Source organism: Mustela erminea, chromosome 7 (assembly GCF_009829155.1).
Source record: "Mustela erminea isolate mMusErm1 chromosome 7, mMusErm1.Pri, whole genome shotgun sequence".
NCBI classification, from domain to species: Eukaryota; Metazoa; Chordata; class Mammalia; order Carnivora; family Mustelidae; genus Mustela; species Mustela erminea.
This window is the reverse complement of record NC_045620.1, coordinates 86,913,927-86,931,611: the sequence shown is the minus strand read 5'-3', so window position 1 is coordinate 86,931,611 and position 17,685 is coordinate 86,913,927. Positions and strand designations below refer to the sequence as shown.

General features: G+C 42.0%; 1 protein-coding gene and 1 long non-coding RNA gene across 2 annotated transcripts; both read right to left on the bottom strand.

Moving 5' to 3' along the window:
- Positions 1-164: 164 nt before the first annotated feature.
- On the bottom strand, positions 165-4,769 carry LOC116595683. The gene is made up of 3 exons (XR_004287820.1): positions 2,320-4,769; positions 1,035-1,105; positions 165-186 (listed from the first exon to the last, which is right to left on the bottom strand). It is a non-coding gene; the product is annotated as an uncharacterized LOC116595683 (long non-coding RNA).
- Positions 4,770-6,082: 1,313 nt separating this feature from the next.
- Positions 6,083-8,923, bottom strand: PNO1 (partner of NOB1 homolog). The gene is made up of 5 exons (XM_032353693.1): positions 8,660-8,923; positions 8,339-8,488; positions 6,869-6,952; positions 6,433-6,493; positions 6,083-6,204 (listed from the first exon to the last, which is right to left on the bottom strand). The coding sequence occupies exons 1-5, from the start codon at positions 8,921-8,923 to the stop codon at positions 6,083-6,085; spliced, it is 681 nt and encodes a 226-aa protein (XP_032209584.1).
- Positions 8,924-17,685: the final 8,762 nt, after the last annotated feature.

The window sequence follows — 17,685 nt, the reverse complement described above, 5'->3', positions numbered from 1 at the left end:
AAGAAGCGATGGAGGCTTAACGTGACTGAAAAGTTCTTCGTGTGGTTTCTCATAAGCATGTGCAGAGGGCAAGGGCTTTTTCTCTAGAGTCCAAAGACAAAAGGTCTCTGATTTGAAATCAGAATCGATCTGCTGCTCTGCTAGCCACAGCTCGGATATTGCCATAAACCTTTGATGGAGGATTTCCTGCAGAGGAAAAGAAACACATCTATACAAATATACTCACATAAACAGAAAACACATGATAGGTGGTCTACAACTAAAGAGCACATTTTCCACTGGATCGCTCTTAAATTAACAGAAGAACCATAAATCATACCCAAATATTCTCCAAAAATATTTTACATCCTAAGAGTCAAAGGCACGGACTTACCTAAATATTTCAAAAAAGAAGCTAGTCAGTCAGATCTGGGCACTGATGGAAAATCCCATTTAGAGCAAACTACTACAATCCTATAACTGGTACCAGAAGTTACTGACTTTGCTGCACAGTTTGAAAAACAGGACTGGGGCCTCTGGGTGGCTCAGTCAGTTAGTTGAATGTCTGATTCTTGGTTTTGGCTCAGGTCATGACCCCAGGGCCATCAGATAGAGGCCTGCCTTGGGGTCTGCCCTCAGTGTAGAGTTTGCTGAAGATTCTCTCCCCCTCTTTCCAGTTGCTCATGCTTGCTCACCCTCAAATAAAATTTAAAACAAACAAAAAACAAGACGAAGTGCATCAATTAAGTTGACTGATGGTGATCAGCAGCTCTCTTCGTTGAAGCCTAAAACACACTGCCTGCTATTCTGCAGTGGCTTTTCACTGCACCTCAGGGGAACAAAGCAAAGATTTAAGCACTATAACCCAATAAACTCTTTTCTCTAGCAGACTGATGAGATCTAAGCAAAAATATTCCTTTTTTGGAATTTGCCACATTTGCCAACCTCTAAGAGTTTCTACTTGAAATCTTTAACATTATGCTTAATTTGAGCTGATGTGCAAACGGGGTTTGAGTTCTAAATTCCCTATTATTATAATTATACATTATTATTACCCAGAATGAGGTTGCAAATGGCAGTTCTTGCCATCTTGATGTTTTGGAAAGAGCCAAGGATGTGAACTTTCCTGCAAGAGAATGTGAGACAAGTTAGCAACAAAAGCATTTCCTTAACTAAATCCCATGATCCAGAAACTCTGGAAAATCACAATACATGTTCTTAAATAAAAATGGTGGTGATGGTAGCACAACTCTTAAATAAACTAAAAATCATTTTGAAGAATTCTATGGTATGTGTATTATAGCCCAATAAAAATTACAAAAAACAATTTTAAGAAATGAATTTTTTAAGATTCTTGGCTAATAATGGCTACCACCAAGAGTGATTTTTATGTGCTAGGGCTTTATGTGTTCCCATTTAATCCTCACATGAGTTTTATTAAGGTAGGTGGTATTCACATTTTATAAATGAGGAAGGAAATTTTACAAGTAAAAAAATAAACACACCGGCCCATCATTACACAATGGCAGAGCTGGTATTAAGTACCCAGAAATGGAAGTAACATTGCACTTAATTAAAGCATCTGGATTTCAACTGTAAAGCTTTCTCAAGGTTATCTGAATTTCTTTGCTACTCAGGATCATCCAGACCCTACAAAGGGAAATTCTTGGCTAACTGACTCAAGATGGATAATACAGTATTTGTCTTGTTGAGCCCATCTTCCAAAATGTAAGGAACTGACACCAAAACTGTCAGGGGAATATCACAGAACATTCAGTCATCCAGACAGGCTCAGGCATGTTGAAATGGGGGCAAAACTGACACAGTCCGTTCAAGATGATCTAGATTTTCTTCCCCACTCTGTGTACCCCTCGTAACTGGCAAAATTATGGTGGGGGGATGCGCGGTGTTGCTTCCTGGGAAAGGTAAAAGACCTGGTGTCTCGACCAGGGGTCCAGGTACAGCTGAAGTAGGAATGCCATGTTAAAACGGGCAATAGGAAGCAAATATCTGCACACTGGATGTTGAGACCTCCAGCTATCTTCCTTAACCAGGCTTCAAAGCCTTGCAGCAAAGAGCCTAGAGAACGCTTCTCTGCGGGAACCTGACCTGCTCAATAAAAAAGTCCAAAAGAGAAGCGGCCTGGGTGGCTCAGTCAAGCGTCTGCCTTCGGCTCGGTCATGATCCCCGGGTCCTGGGATTGAGCCCCATGTCTGGCTCTCTGCTCAGCAGGGAGTCTGCTCCTCATTCTCCCTCTACACTCTCCTCCTCTCTCTCAAATAAATAAATGAAATAAAAAAAAATGATTAAAAGATGCATCAGAAACAGCCTGGCAATTACCCTAAGCGAAGCCTATGGCCAGCTGGCGTCCCCCACGCTCCAGACCCCATGAGCTCAGGGCTTCTGGTCTGCTCTTTATTGCCTCCCTCTTGTACATATGGCACACACACAGAGGATCTCCAGAATCCGACGGAAGCATCTACTACAAACAACAGAGGCTACAACCAGCAAGGTGAAGAAAGAGAAATGGAGACCGGGGGAAAAAGAATGAAACAGCAAAAACAAAATCACATCAGTAAGGTCAGAAAAGCTATTTTCATGCACCCATAAATCAAGGATATGGTATTAAGAATATAGTTACAGGAAGGAATTCCAGATAGGAAGGGGGAAAGAAAAGCGAGACCAAAGTAATTCAAGAAAATTTCTGAAAATTGTAGAAAATGAGTGTCTAGTTTGAAAGGGCCCAGTAAGATGAATAAAAATAGACCCACGCTAACACATAGCATTATGAAATTTCAGAACACACTGGATGAAGAGAATACAACTGCCAGCTAGGATGCTCAAAGAATCAGGTATAAAAATGGCGTTGGACCTCTCAACAGCAACACTGAAAGCCTGGATATAGCAATGTCTTCAAAATTCTCAATGGATGTCATTGAGAATATACAGAACAGAACTGTATAGTCGGCCAGGAGAGAGGACACCTTTGGAACTAGAAGTTCTTAAAAAATATTAGCTAAGCTAGCTCATCGACTATGTATGGCACCAAAATGAGGAGTACTCAGGGGTGGCAGGGTGTGCAACTTGAGTGAAGGGGGTCAAACAGCACAAACTTTCAGTTAGAAAAGAAGTCCCGGGGATATACGGTAACAGCGTGTCAATCTAGCCAATAACACCGTGCTACACGATGGAAAGTTGCTAAGAATAAATCTTAAAAGTTTCACACACAAAACAACAAATTTGTAACTGTGGTGATGGGTGTTAACCAGACCTACTGTGGTGCTCATTTCGCAATACATGAAATTTCAAATTAAAAAAGAAAAACAAAAGAACCTTAAGAAATACTCAGGGAAGAGAACCCAACAACCAAGGGATTCACACAGCGGAAGAGCACAGGTGAAAGGAGAACCAGGCAGAGAGGGTAGCAGCGCTTCTGAGGAAGCAGGCTCCAGGAGAGGCTGCTCAAACGTGTGATGCACCCAGATACACCGTGGGGAGATACGATGACATACAGCTTTTTACTCAATTGTACTGATAATAAGAAAGCACAAACGTGAGTAAGAATTTTTTCAAGTGAAAACAAAGTGGTAAAGGGCAGACAGAATAATCACAGAATCACGGTCATCACCCGGGCCGGCTGCCAACACACCGAGCGCTGCCCCCGTGCACAGGTAACGGGAACACTGGTCTCACAAAACCCACAGCGTACAGGGAGCTCAGGGACACATGAGCAACCTGGTTGTCAGAAGGGCTGAGTACACGGGGTAGAAGTTGGGGGAGAGATGAAAAAAAGCTAAATTTTCATCTTTTATGGTAGAAAGTCAATGATGAAGAAAAAAAAGCTGATATGTAAACATGGTATTTGAAAATCTGGAGATAAACAGTTTTTTAAAATGACCTGGAGGAAGTGAAATTAGTTCCTCTGAGGAAGAGAAAATAGAGGTAGGGGTAGAAATCTGGGGCTTGCTCAAGTATGTGTGTGTCTAACTTTGATAAAAACTCTTGACAATGGCGCAGGAAAGATGAGGAACAGTGAGCTCGAATGAAGTGTGAGCAGTTTTGCTGCCAAAACCACCAAAATGATGGGGCAGTGGCTGGGGTGGTATGGAGGTCTCGGGACACGCAGGCAACACTATTTCCCATTTGAAGCACTGAATACATTGGGGATAGCTTTTAGTTTTTTATCTTGCTCACATCATATTGTATTTTACCACCAGGTTATCAGCAACTCATCAAAACAACACCTATGGGTGCATACTAGTCCACATTATGGTTAACTACAATTAGTACGTGGATGAACGTGTGGATTTCCAATTAGCCTATTTATACTGAACACTCAAGACAGTATACTCAAGTTCAAGTTGTATGTAATTCAGTTTGGGGAAAAAAACCCCGAAAAATACAAAAGTAATTCACTAATAGCCAACATTATTCATAATAACCCAAACTGAAAACAGCCCAAACGTCCTTCAAACCTGAATGGATAAACAAAATGCAATACCTTACGAGAGTACTTGGCAGTAAAGAGAAATTACTGAAAAACAGCACGCTAATTAAAAGAAGCCATACCCCAAAGGCTGCATACTGTGTATTTCCATTTATATAAATTTCTAGAAAAGGTAAAACCATGGCAGAAAGATCAGTGATTGCCTGGGGCTGAGGTGGGATCAAAGGACTATAGATTTGGCCAAAACTCACTGAACAGGATACTAAATACTGTGATTTTTTTATATGTAAATCACACCACAGTAAAGCTGTTAAAAAAACCAGTTCGACTAGTAAATTTTATGTTCACACATCAATATACTTAGAATTTTTTTTCAAAGATTTATTTAACAGAGAGAGAGATCACAATTAGGCAGAGAGGCAGGCAGAGAGAGGGGGAAGCAGACTTATACTTAGAATTTGATACATCATAGTATCTATAATTTGATTAGCACATCAGTTGCATTTTTAGATTTCTAAATTAGCAAAGGTTTTTAGGGCTACGTATGATACTTCCAAATGTCGTATGCATTTCCAAATATTTTAAAATGTCTAGTGCAAAGCAAGTTTTCCTCATGGCCCCCTCAGGTTCCCCTCTCAAAGATCAAAATTATAATAAACCTGTCTTCCAGTAACTGGGCATCAACCTGGTATCATTGTTATCCCTCGAGTGTAAAAGAGAGTGTAAAATTTAGGTTCTAAAAAATGGTGAGCCCGAGTTTACAGCCAAGTTAGTATGATTTTAAATATTATTTCTATGCTTAGCCGCAGGCAAGTCCCTCCTCTTGTCAGTCACCTGCTTTGTCCCCCAACTTCATGGCATTATCTAATCTCCACACCATCTGCCAGCAATCCCAACCTGGCCCCGCAGCAGCTTCAACCCCCATGAGGGCTAATCCCAGCTTGACTTCCTGCACCCTTACTTTAAGCCTATATCATCTTCTTTCTGTTCACATAGAGCTGCTCCCAGGTTTTTCACCCAACGTGCAATACTCATTGTCCTTTTATGAAAGGCCTTTATATATAGTTTTAAAATATGTGTAAAACTATACACATATATTTCTTTCTTGAAAAGGAAAGTCACAATGGCATTAAAAAATCCACTCCTTGCTGTCTCCTATTGGTTTAGGAGTCCCCTTGGATAATATTTAAATCTTCACCTGTCATGTAACTTCTTTTAATAGTAATTCTAAACATTTCCTTTATTATTTTTTTTCTTTAAGATTTTATTTATTTGAAAGGGAGAGACAGAGAGAAAGAATGAGCATGAAGAGGGGGAGGGGCAGAGGGAGAAGCAGGCAACCTGGACTGAAGGTGAACCCAACAGAAGGCAGGTTCCCAGCCCAAGGGAACTCAGCCGAAGGCGGACACTTAATCAACTGAGCCACCGTGTGCCCTTTATTGTTCTTTATTGCTAACCGAGGAAAAACACTAGAATTCCCAAGATTTCCTCAGATAACTTAAACTGCTTTCGAGGTAACTATGTATTTTATTCAGAACCATATATTGACAAAGAGTCAGTAGCAATATTATGCATAAAGTACAAACTTTATGACTTCTTGAAACAAGCAGAAGATCAAATATAAATCAGGACAATACTTTTTCCAAGATCAGATACTTACACATCAGCCAAAACTATCCGTGTCCGTGTCACGTTCTCTATGGTGAATTTGGTTTTTCCTCCTTTGCCAGCGATTCTTCCTATTGCCCTTGACAGGTGGTCTCCCTTTAGGGGTTTCACTAAATGAGAGATTAAAGCCTCAGGAGACATGCAATTCCAGGATACCACCTGCTCCGTAATGAACTTTAATCACTACCTAAATTTCCCTACTAAAAGATACAAAAAATATATATTTTTAAAACTGGCTAATAATACAGGTCAAGTGATGCTATTAGAAAGCTAAGAGTCTCCAGCAAAACAAAGTCGGCAGTACAATAGTTAACAGGAAAAGATCACCTTATACTCACCATCTGTAATTTCAAAAGACTCTAGGAAGAGATCATCCAACCTAATGAGGGCAAGTGCATCCTATAACATAAATATAAATGCTGTGAATTTAGCATTTATATACCTGAGAATAACTACTAAGTTAAAATTCACCAGATTTAGAAAACTCAATTTTTTTAAAAAGCCCAACCACTGAAACATTTGTATTAAGTGTGTGTATTTTTAAAAATTTTATTTATTTGAGAAAGAGAGCGCACACAAGTAGGGGAAGCAGCAGATAGAGGGAGAGGGGGAAGCAAGCTCCTCACAGAATGGGGAGACCAGTGCGGGGCTCAATCCCAGGATTCTGGGATCAAGACCTGAGCTAAAGGCAACACTTAACCTACTGGGCCCCCCAGGTGCTCCTCATATTAAGTGTTTTTAAGCACCTATTTTAGATGTCATGAAATCACTTACCTCCACCTGAAACCCAAGAATAAAGGCTTTCACAAAATCAGCTGCTTTTGTCAGTGCACTAACATCCTTGGTTTCTTTACAAGTCTGTTTAAAAAAAAAGAAAGAAAAGAGGCACATATTATGACTGGAAATGAAAATATTCTAGTACAACACTAGGAGTGATGATCAGCTTATAATCGTCATCATATGCTGATGTTTCCCAAAGCACCAACTCCAGGACTAACTACCACGAATGGTTTAAGCAGGATCTTGTCCTTAAAGGCTTTACTAGATAACTGCAGAAATAGCTGCTATTCATAAAATCTCAGCCACTAAAAGTGACAGGCACCGCAAAGGTGCTTCACACACAACAGCTTCTGAAAGTTATGTAATACGATAAGTTCTATATTTGAGAAAACTGAAGTACTGAAATGTGAAAAAGGCAGAATTCTGAAACAGGTCTGATTCCAAAAGTATCATTTCCATTCTTCCACAAAGACTCCAATTTAGTTGAGGAGACCACATGTTTGACAAATTTCTAACTACGCAAGGTTGTATAATGTACATATAAAACTAGCTCCCAGTTCCAGTCTTGTATGTGAACTTGGGAAAGTCCCATAGGTGCTCCAGGTCTTAAGTTTTCTCATTTGTAAAATAAAAAGGTCAGAGTGGGGGATCTTTTCAGGACTAACAAGACTCACCTGTTAGTGAACGACTTTGATGACTCTGACTAACCTACTCCTTTCCTCACATCTAAACGGTGGGGATATGACTACTTCACAGGCCTATCTGAAAGATTAAAATGACGTGGGGCATGCCAAAGCACCACTGTGTGCCTGGCATCCTGCAGTCCCAACAGGTGTGAGTGGAATCCAAATTGATGCCTCTGCGAGTCGTAAGACAGCCAAGCACAGTAAGAGTCTAGGCTCCGCAGAAAGGACTGAAACACACAGCAATCGTAAAGAAGAAAAGCACTTGAGCCAGACTCCAAGGGATGCCTGGAATCGAGGCTGGAAAACAGAGTATGCAGTAGAGGGCTTTCTTCAAACAGCAAAGTCCCCCACAGGTGTGGACATAAAAAGGTTCAGAGTTGGTCAGATGAACTTGGGACTTAGATCCCTATGTAAAAGGCAAGTTCAGGGACACCTGGGTGTCTCAGTTAAGTGGCTGCTTTCAGCTCAGGTCATGATTGCAGGGTCCTGGGATCCAGCCCCATATCCGGCTCTGCTAAGAGCATCATAAAATACACGCACAGGCATAACCAATATTTTGGTTATGACCTTTTGTCCACCTTATGAATTCAACTAGCATTTGTGCTGAAGCAGATTTTGAAGACATTCAAGAAGTTCAAACTCACTATACTACTTGAGAAAACTGCATAACGACCACTTAACAAAATAAGTCCCATTAAGGAAAGTCTATTCACGCTTTTTCACCCCTGTAGAAAAAAGAAACCCTAATATATTGCGAAATGGTTGACATTCTCCTTACCCTAATTTCTACATTCCTCGACTTCAAGTTAAACCGTATCTGAAGTCCCAAATGTTCTACAATAGGAGTAAATATCTTCATCCAGTTCTCTTTTAATGGCGTGTATCTGTTAGCTGGGACTGGAATTTTCCTTGTTTCTTCTTTCCCACTCTACAATAAAAGAACACACAAGTCCGGAGATGGATCGAGGGATGGAGGTGGAGCTGTAAACTGACGGCTCTTCCACAAGAAGCTTTCTTTAACTGAAAAAATGAACTTCGTGCAAGACAAGGACGTCAGTAAAGAAGAGCCCCCGCACTTTCAACATCCCGCAGAGACCACCGGCTTGGCCCACCTTTGTCTCCGGTCCCTTTCCCGTCCCACGGTCCCCGCTAGTACCAGGAATCCATCCCCGGCGAGGGGAGGGAAAACGGGCCTCTTCGCGGGCCGGGCCTCCTCCGTGTCCATGCGGCCCGCGTCCCCGCCGTCCCCCGCGGCGGACAGCTGCTCAGCCTGCCGTTTCTTCGCCCGCCGGCCACCCTTGCGGGTGACTTGGGTGAAGCCGTCCTCGGCCCCCGCGCTCTGCGCCTCCATCTCCGTTTCCATGCCCGGTTATCTCCAGCTCCGACATGTGCTTCCGGCTCGAACGCGAGCGCCGCCGCACCGCGCAGGCGCGCCACGCAGGGTCCAGCGTCCGCCAACCAGCCCCAGGCCTCCGCCCCGTTTCCCAAGAAGTCCCACGCAGGGGACCTGAAGGAGGGTTTTGTGCGTTTGCGCGGGCGGGGGGGGTAGGAAGGCGGGGACATCCTAATTTATGCCTGATTTCTGTGGTGCCCCTCTGGCTCCACCACTCACAGCCGAAACAATTGCCATCTCCAATATGTGTATGTGGGAATGGTAGTAGGTAAAGACGATGAGTAGATTTGTGCTCTCAGTGAAGAACTATCGGCTTGACTTCAGTAGCGCATCAGGCATTATCTGAGACAACTAAACCCACCTTGCCAGGGCGAACAAGGCGACTACGGCAAGGGCGGGGGGGTGTGGGGGGGAAGAAACTGTCGTTTGTGTTTCGAGTTTGGTTTCCCGGTTAGTGTTTTGTCAGGCTCTGGATGTGCTGCTGCTTGGAGGGGAAACCGGCTGGACCATGTCGGCCTTCGAGAAACCTCAGATCATCGCCCATATCCAGAAGGGACTCAACTACACGGTATTTGACTGTAAATGGGTGCCCTGCAGCGCCAAATTTGTGACCATGGGCAACTTCGCCCGGGGCACCGGCGTCATCCAACTGTACGAGATCCAGCACGGGGACCTAAAGCTGCTTCGGGAGGTGGGTGCCGGGCGAGACTGCCCAGGTCCAGGATCTGCCGTTGGTGAGGGGGCGAGTGCGGATCCGGGGGTGGGGGAAGTTTGCATTTCTTTTTGCCCCAGCCTCCGTCCAGCGTCCGCCAGAAGCACAGCTCGAGCTGCGCGGAACCAGCGAAGGAGATCGCAAACTGAGGAATACTTCCGACGTAAAAGGCTTTGGTTCGAGTCCTGAATTCTCGGCTGGCCAGTGCATCTCCCTGCTGGCCCCTTCCTGCAGCCACTCTTCCATTCCACCACGAGGTCTCTGGGAAGTGACACTAAGACTTCGTATCTAAATTCGAGGTTCTAGGCGGTGAGCAGTTGTTTATGGAGGGTCGATTTAAGTAATAATATAAATAGTAAATAATAAAATATTCTTTCATACAAGCAGAGACAAGGCAGGCTCCAGGATGCCTGCACTGTAATGGGAGGAGACAACGCAACCATTTATTATTATTTGTAAAATATTTCTCTTTATTTATTCATGAGAAACAGAAGAAAGAGAGGTATAGGGAGAAGCAGGTTCTCAGCGGAGCAGGGAGCCGGATGTGGAACCCGATTTCTGGATCCCGGAATTACGACCTGAGCCAAAGGCAGACGCTTAACCGACCGAGCCACCCTAGGAGCCCCGTAACCATTTATTCTTTCAACGAGTTACCACTTCATTGCCTGTAATCCCAGGCATGTGAATGAGACTGTCTCCGGTCTCATGGAGTTTATTTTCTAGTGGGAGAGAGAATCAGTTAGATAATCAAACCGACGATGCATAAATACCGAGATGTATTCTCTAACGTAAAGTAACATGGTTCTGTGAAAGTGAAACAGATTGGGGATAAATAGATGCTAACTAGGCTAAATTAGTAGTAGAGGAGGTGGTTTCCAAAGAAAACAGCATCAGTGGAAGCTCCGGAAAGGGAGCAGACTTTGCAAGGTCTGTAGGTCATTTATAAGATTTACTCCTTTTTAAATGGTACATCACTGAAGGACTTTAACTGGGTGTGTCAAGATCAGGTTCACAAGTTTAGTGAAGATCATTATTGAAAGAATTAGAGAATAATGATGTTGACATTCTTACACTTGTTTTTAAAATGCATCGATTTCAGGTGATCAGTCATAAATATTTAGTGTTCTAACAGACTACAGAGAAGGCTGAGAACTCCAAGGCTTAAAACTATGGAGAGAGTCTGCTTGGACCAGATAGGCATTAAACTGGTAGATAAAGGATGAATATAGTTTGGCAAGCTTGGATGTGAAGGTATATAAGGTTCCATCTCACTTTAAATATCTATCAGTGCCAGTTTCCTTGTTCAGTTTGTCTTTTCTAGCCAGGTACTCAAGAGTTCCTAAACATGGCTTTTTCTCTTCTACCTTGCCTTTGGTTGCACACCACTTAGCCCCTTTGCACCTGTTAATGTTGCTATTTTAGGGTCCAGTTCAAATTATTTGACTTAGGAAATCCCTTTCTGATCTCCGCACAAACTCCTCTACACTACATCCTGTTGGTGATTATTACCCACTCCAGGAGTATGTAATTGTGTCCCATTTATCTCTAATTAGATTGTAAGCTCCTGGAGAGTAAGGATAGTGTCTTTTGTTAGTGTGGTTTGTAAGGTTCAGCCATTCAATAAATTGCTTGTTAAAAGAAAGAGTGAATGTATATCTGTATAAGGATATAACTTGGAAAATTTAAATATTGGCTTATTGATCATTGATCAACGGGCATCAGGGTTTGAACAAATGGAAAACATTGGAATAGCAGACAGAAACTGATAGGTAAATATTAGGAACAAATACTAAATACCATCAAATTTCACCAGAGAGCATTTACAGACTTGTGACTTTTTAAAAATAAAATATAATTTGTGTACATTTCAGGAATACACTTTTTTTTTTTTTTTTAAAGATTTTATTTATTAATTTGACAGAGAGAAATCACAAGTAGACGGAGAGGCAGCCAGAGAGAGAGAGAGAGGGAAGCAGGCTCTCTGCTGAGCAGAGAGCCCGATGCGGGACTCGATCCCAGGACTCTGAGATCATGACCTGAGCCGAAGGCAGCGGCTTAACCCACTGAGCCACCCAGGCGCCCAGGAATACACTTTTTTTAAAAAATATTTTTATTTATTTATTTGACAGAGAGAGATCACAAGTAGGCAGAGAGGCAGGCAGAGAGAGATGAGGAAGCAGGCTCCCTGCTGAGCAGAGAGCCCGATGCGGGACTCGATCCCAGGACCCTGGGATCACGACCTGAGCCCTGAGCCGAAGGCAGTGGCTTAACCCACTGAGCCACCCAGGCGCCCAGGAATACACTTTTTCCACAATGTGAAATAGTGCCCTTTGTCTCTATATATTGGCAACCTACTATTTCAAAATAGTATGTTAAAGAAGGACAAAAGGTACTTGAAAGATGAGTTTCTTCTTCTAAAGAGTCTCCTGTCTAAAGAGAGGATAAGACTAAATGCAAAAACACTTTTAAGAACTTAGATTACATTTGGCTGTGATGGTGCAGTGGAAAAGGGTATCAGTTTAATACAGGCTCAGTGATTCTCAGCCCTCACTGTGCATCAGGGTCAGCTGAGTATGTTCTGTTGTCGCTGTTGTGTGTGTGTGTGTTTTAAAATAATCATGCCTTGGTCCCACCTTAAGGAATTCTGATGCAGTGGGACTTTTTTTTTTTTAAGGTTTTTATTTATTTATTTGACAGACATAGCGAGAGAGGGAGCACAAGCAGGGGGAGTGGGAGAGGGAGAAGCAGGCTTCCCGCAAAGCAGGGAGCCCCATGTGGGGCTCAGTCCCAGGACCCTGGGATCATGACCTGACCCGAAGGCAGGTGTTTAATGACTGAGCCACCCAGGCACCCTGCAGTGGGACTCTTGCAACTACACTAGAGTGAGGCCTAGATATCAGTATTTTTAAAACTTCAACGAGGTGAATCTAACAACTACCAATGTTGACTACAATTGGGCTAGATGAATTACTGAAATACTTGGTTCTTCATTGTGGAACCACTACAAGTCATGTGTTCCACATCTCATGCATCCAAGGTAAAAATACGTGAAGGAAGCAAAGAGGTCTTCATTGACAGCTGCCTTCTCTTGTTACTAAGGACAGACAGGGAGCGAGGGCCTTCTTGTACAGCTGAGCACTTTGCTCTACCACACACAGGGTTGCAGGGTCCAGGGAAAGCTGAAATCTGTTTCTTTCTTATCAAACTTGACAAATGTGAGACTTCCTCATCCTATAAAGGGCAGCTTTTCTCTAATTGGCATAAAGAACGAGGGATGGCCCTGAAAAATGGAATCACAGTTGTGGATGTTTATACTGTAAAAATAATAAGGTAATAAATGTCTCCTTTTTTAGTCCCTGTGCCACTGAGTTCAGTGCTTGTTACCACTTGGTTGACTAACCCTTTTAATGTTAATTAAAGTAGTGCTGGGATATGGAGGAGGAAATACTGACAGGCTGTACTAGACCCACCCACAGACAGAACAAAAATAGCTCTCATGGGAATTATCCATCATGGGCTTCCTTAATCATGTTCACTTATTGTAGCAAAGAGAACCAACAGCTCTGTCCAAAATGACCATCTATGGTGTGTCATACAGCAAAACTTGTTAATATAGACCAAATTTTCTTTGTGGAACACATTTTATAAAATCTTTTTAGCCAGTGTTTTTTTTCCCCAGCAAGAAAAATTTAAGTAACCACTGGATTTTTAAAATCTTTCTTTTCAAAGATAAAGTATTTAACAGGCAGGGAGGGAGCCTTTTTATTAACTATAAAAAGTTGGCTTCACTCCAGCACCCCTTCTTAAAAAAGCTATTATGATTTCCATGAATATCTTAGAAAGAGAAAATACCCCTGTTTCTGTAAGACCCTTTCCCAGCAGAGCTCAGCCCTTCTCAGCAAACTGCAGTCCTCACTGTCCTGCAGATGATCAGATGTTTATACATTGGAGTTTTTTTTTTTTTAATGTTCTTATATTTTGAGTTGAATTTGACTCTTGGCACAGCAGACTACTACTACCTATAAATCTCTTTATTTTTCTTTGATATAAGGAGAAAAAACATGGGGGAAGCATAAATACCATGCATTTATATCTTATAAAGATACGAATCAAGGTAAAAACTGAAGGCACAAGTCTGAAAGTAGATTCAGTTAGTGACTATACCATTTCCCTCACCAATCCATTTCAAGGTTGGAACATTTCTTTGGTACTTCTAATGACTCTTGGGTTTATAGAATGGGGGCTACATACTGAACTTTATTTAATTGATTTACATGTAGATCTGGGGGCAGCCTAGTTTAGTATAAAGAGCTTGGAGTCTTCCTGGCTCTAGGAACCTTGAGCAAGCCCCGTCCTCTGAACCTGTTTCCTCATCTGGAAAGGAGTGTTCCAAATTCTTTGCTTGCAGTTGTGTCAGGAAGAAGAGGGATGGCCTAGCCATCTAGAACATATCTGATATATGTATTCAATATATGGATGCTGTTTTTATCATTGCATATAAATGACACCAGAAACTATATGGTGTGTCATGTGAAAATGTGGGAGAAAGGAGAATATAGACTTCAGTAATGGTTTCTTTCTCCCCAGCACTAGGAATGAGAGATTGATAGATATTCCTTTATGCTTGGAGTCAACGAATGTTGACCACCTACAAAGTGTTTAACAGATTGGACAAGGTCCCATTCTCATGGCACTCACTCTAGAAAGGATGGGGATAGAGAACTGAATAGATAATTTTATTGGTAAGTGCAATAAAGAAGGTTAAACTGGGTGAGTGATAGTGATTTAGGGGTTCCACTTCAGAATGGAGGAGCATGGAAAGAAAGTCTCTTAAAGGAGGTGACATTTAAACAAATCTGAATTAGGAGAAGGAAGACATGATGATCTGAGGGAAGAGCAATTCAGGCAGTGGTAATAGTAAATGCAAATGTCCTAAGGTAGAATCGACTTCGTTGTGTCTGAAGAGCAAAAAACAAAGCTGCAGATGTGGGTGGAGTGTAGTAGAGAGGAGAGAAGCAGGAAACAAGCCAAAGAATCAAGGCAAGATTTCAGAGAGCTTTGTACCTTTTGTCTACCACAGGCCTTGGTGACACTCTAAATGTAGGTGCATTTTATTTCATTCCATTATATTTCAATAAAGACTGACTTTCAGAATTTGTGCAATGACACATGGAAATATCTAATATAGGATCTATTGCAATAGAGTGGTTCTCTGTTTGGTTACTTTCCTTTTAAGGTAGGGATTCTCGGATGTGTTCAGAAGCCAAAATGTCTGAACATAGTGTTGCTGTTTTTGGAACTCCATAAAACATTGGTATAATAAGTTCCAATTCCTTACAAAGAAGGGGTTTTCCAGTAGAAAAATCTGGCTATTTTATCATACTGTGGTCTTGATATCACATGAAATAACCATACATAAATTTTTAAATCTTCATTTCCAGGTTTTCTTACTGGTGTACATTTGCTAATATTTTCTAATAGGCAAGCTAAAAAATATCCAAGAAAACATAAGTTTGAGAAAAACATCCATTAGCTTTTTAAAGTTTGTGTGTGTGTGTGTGTGTGTGAAAATTTATGTTGGTACCAGAAGATTGATGTGTTCCAGGAGCATGGTTTGAGATTCTCTGCCCCAAATGGTTAAAAGGTGAAAGTTAGATAAAGAAATCACATAGGGAGGGGGCACCTGGGTGGCTCAGTCGGTTAAGTGTCTGCCTGCCTTGGGCTCAGGTCATGATCCCCGGGGGATCAAGCCACACATGGGGCTCCCTGCTCGGTGGGAAGCCTGCTTATCCCTCTCCTACTCCCCCTGCTTGTGTTCCCTCTGTCGCTGTGTCTCTCTTTGTCAAATAAATAAATAAAATCTTAAAAAAACAATAACATAGGAAAGTTTTTGCTTCCCAATTTTTTATTACCAGTCTTCAAAGAACTATGTGTGTAATATAGGGACTGAAAAGTAGAGGTTAGCTTTGAAGGTAAAACTCTCCTGTGGCTTAGGAAGAAGACATACCCCGTCAAAGACCCCAGGGGATAGTGGAATTGTGGGAAGCAGCGTGCTTTAGGTGGTAAAAGAGGAGAACATGGGAGACTGCTCTTCCCCGGTCTCTGAGAAGAATTTTCCTGGAGAGTTAATACATGAGGCAACCTCCCCACAGCTGCCAATCCCCTGAGTTCTTGGAACCATGTGTCTGTCTATCCCGCTGCTTACCTGAGAGGCTCATCTTCATCCTGTACCTCCAGCTGTGGGAACTATGACTGGTGACTTCTTTTTTTTTTTTTAAGATATTATTCATTTATTTGACAGATCACAAGTAGGCAGAGAGGCAGGCAGAGAGAGAGAGAGGAAGAAGCAGGCTCCCTGCTGAGCAGAGAGCCCGATGTGGGACTCAATCCCAGGATCATGACCCGAGCCGAAGGCAGAGGATTAACCCACTGAGCCACCCAGGTGCCCTGGAAACTACTTTGTTAAACTGACAAAATTTTGATTCTTGGTGTTGCTGCATTATAAGATAACTTTTATAAAATTGGAGAAGTAACTGAAATGAATATCAGTTTTCTGAATAACTGAACTATCAGACCACATATGTATTCTAAAGAAAAATATGATTCTGTGATTTTGTGCTTCTCATCAGTGTGGTCTTTTACAGTCGTGTTATTGTCGATGACTGCTTTTGATTACTGGGCAGTTCCAAGGAGGCTGTGAATGCTTTCTTGTAGACCTGGCTACATAGTAACTTGCTAATTTCTCCCAAACAGTGAGAAAGCTCAACAGGCTGGGAGTTTCCAAAGCCCTGCACCATATAATCATATCTTTTGAGCCAGGAAAGGAAAGTTTACAGTTTGTGTTAAGTGAATTTTATTTTCTTTTTCTTTGAAAATTGCTGTGTATACTCTGTATGGAAGTGCTCAGCCAAACACTGAAAGTATCAGGGAAATCATTTTTTAAATTATATGAAATAGGCTAAACCCAGTAGGAGGGATGCCGATTGGCTCAGAACTGAAAGGTTACAAGAAGAAATCTAGAAACTGGAGCTCTCTGTGGAGAGAAAAAAGTATATCCAGAATATTGTTATGTCAAACAAAAGAAAGTGAAATGAAAATATATTATGGGCCTTCTTATATTAAAGCACACCTATGTATGCTTGTAAATGTGTAAAAAAAGGTCTAGAAAGATGGAGATTACTACTGGGGAGCATCAAAAGGAAACTCACTTCTTGATTTTTTTTTGTTTTGTTTGAATTTGTATAGGGAACGCGTATTACTTTTGTACACACAAAACTTAAGAGTTTAGAAGAGATTAAATAGGAGGAATAGTTGCCTTGTTGAGGCCAGCAGTAAATGGGAGGATATAGGGCTAGAGTATGGTGTCAGCAGGCATCAGGTAACTGCCTCATCTGGTTCCGCATTGCCCAGAGTTCCCAGGGTTTAAGGCAGCAGCACACTCCGGGAGGGACTTCAGTGGCCTGAGCAGGTGGGGTCAGGGTGAGCGGGGGGCGGGGAGGGGGCAGCAGACAAATGGAAATCATCAGGAAGTAGAAGATTAGCAGAGGCCCCACAGAGGTGTGGGCGTAGATGAGAGTAGCATAACGCATAGGTGTATGTGGGAGGAGTCGGAGAGGTCCTGATGCTTTGATTGTAAGCTTCTTGAGGGCATGGCCAGTCTCCTTCATGTTTGTATCCTATTCTGCCTAGTCCATTGATTGCATTTAGTAGGAACTCATTAAAAATGCTGAATGCCCGAGTTGGGCAAATGTATAAAGCTGTATGCTTTAAGCTCTTTGCTTGTGGCGGGATATGATATCATTTCCGAGGACCCTTTCGGTGATATGGTCTATACATGATTCCCATAAGCCACACTAATTAAATAGTACATCAGTGTGTAGTTGTTTTACTACTGTGATTATGCAATAATCTTTAAAAAGCAACTGCTTTTTAAAGTATTTTTTCAAAATACTGTCTAATCCATACCAATAGCAGTGCCTTTGGTACTCACATGTATACAAATCTCTAAGCATTGATAAGG

Excerpts from the sequence above, each read along its gene's own strand:
- PNO1 (XM_032353693.1), bottom strand. The coding sequence starts at position 8,923 with ATGGAAACGGAGATGGAGGCGCAGAGCGCGGGGGCCGAGGACGGCTTC. Across the intron at positions 6,494-6,868 it reads TTCTTGGGTTTCAGGTGGAG|GATGCACTTGCCCTCATTAG; the intron begins GTAAGTGATTTC and ends TTTATGTTATAG. Across the intron at positions 6,205-6,432 it reads GTCTTTTGAAATTACAGATG|TGAAACCCCTAAAGGGAGAC; the intron begins GTGAGTATAAGG and ends TCTCTCATTTAG.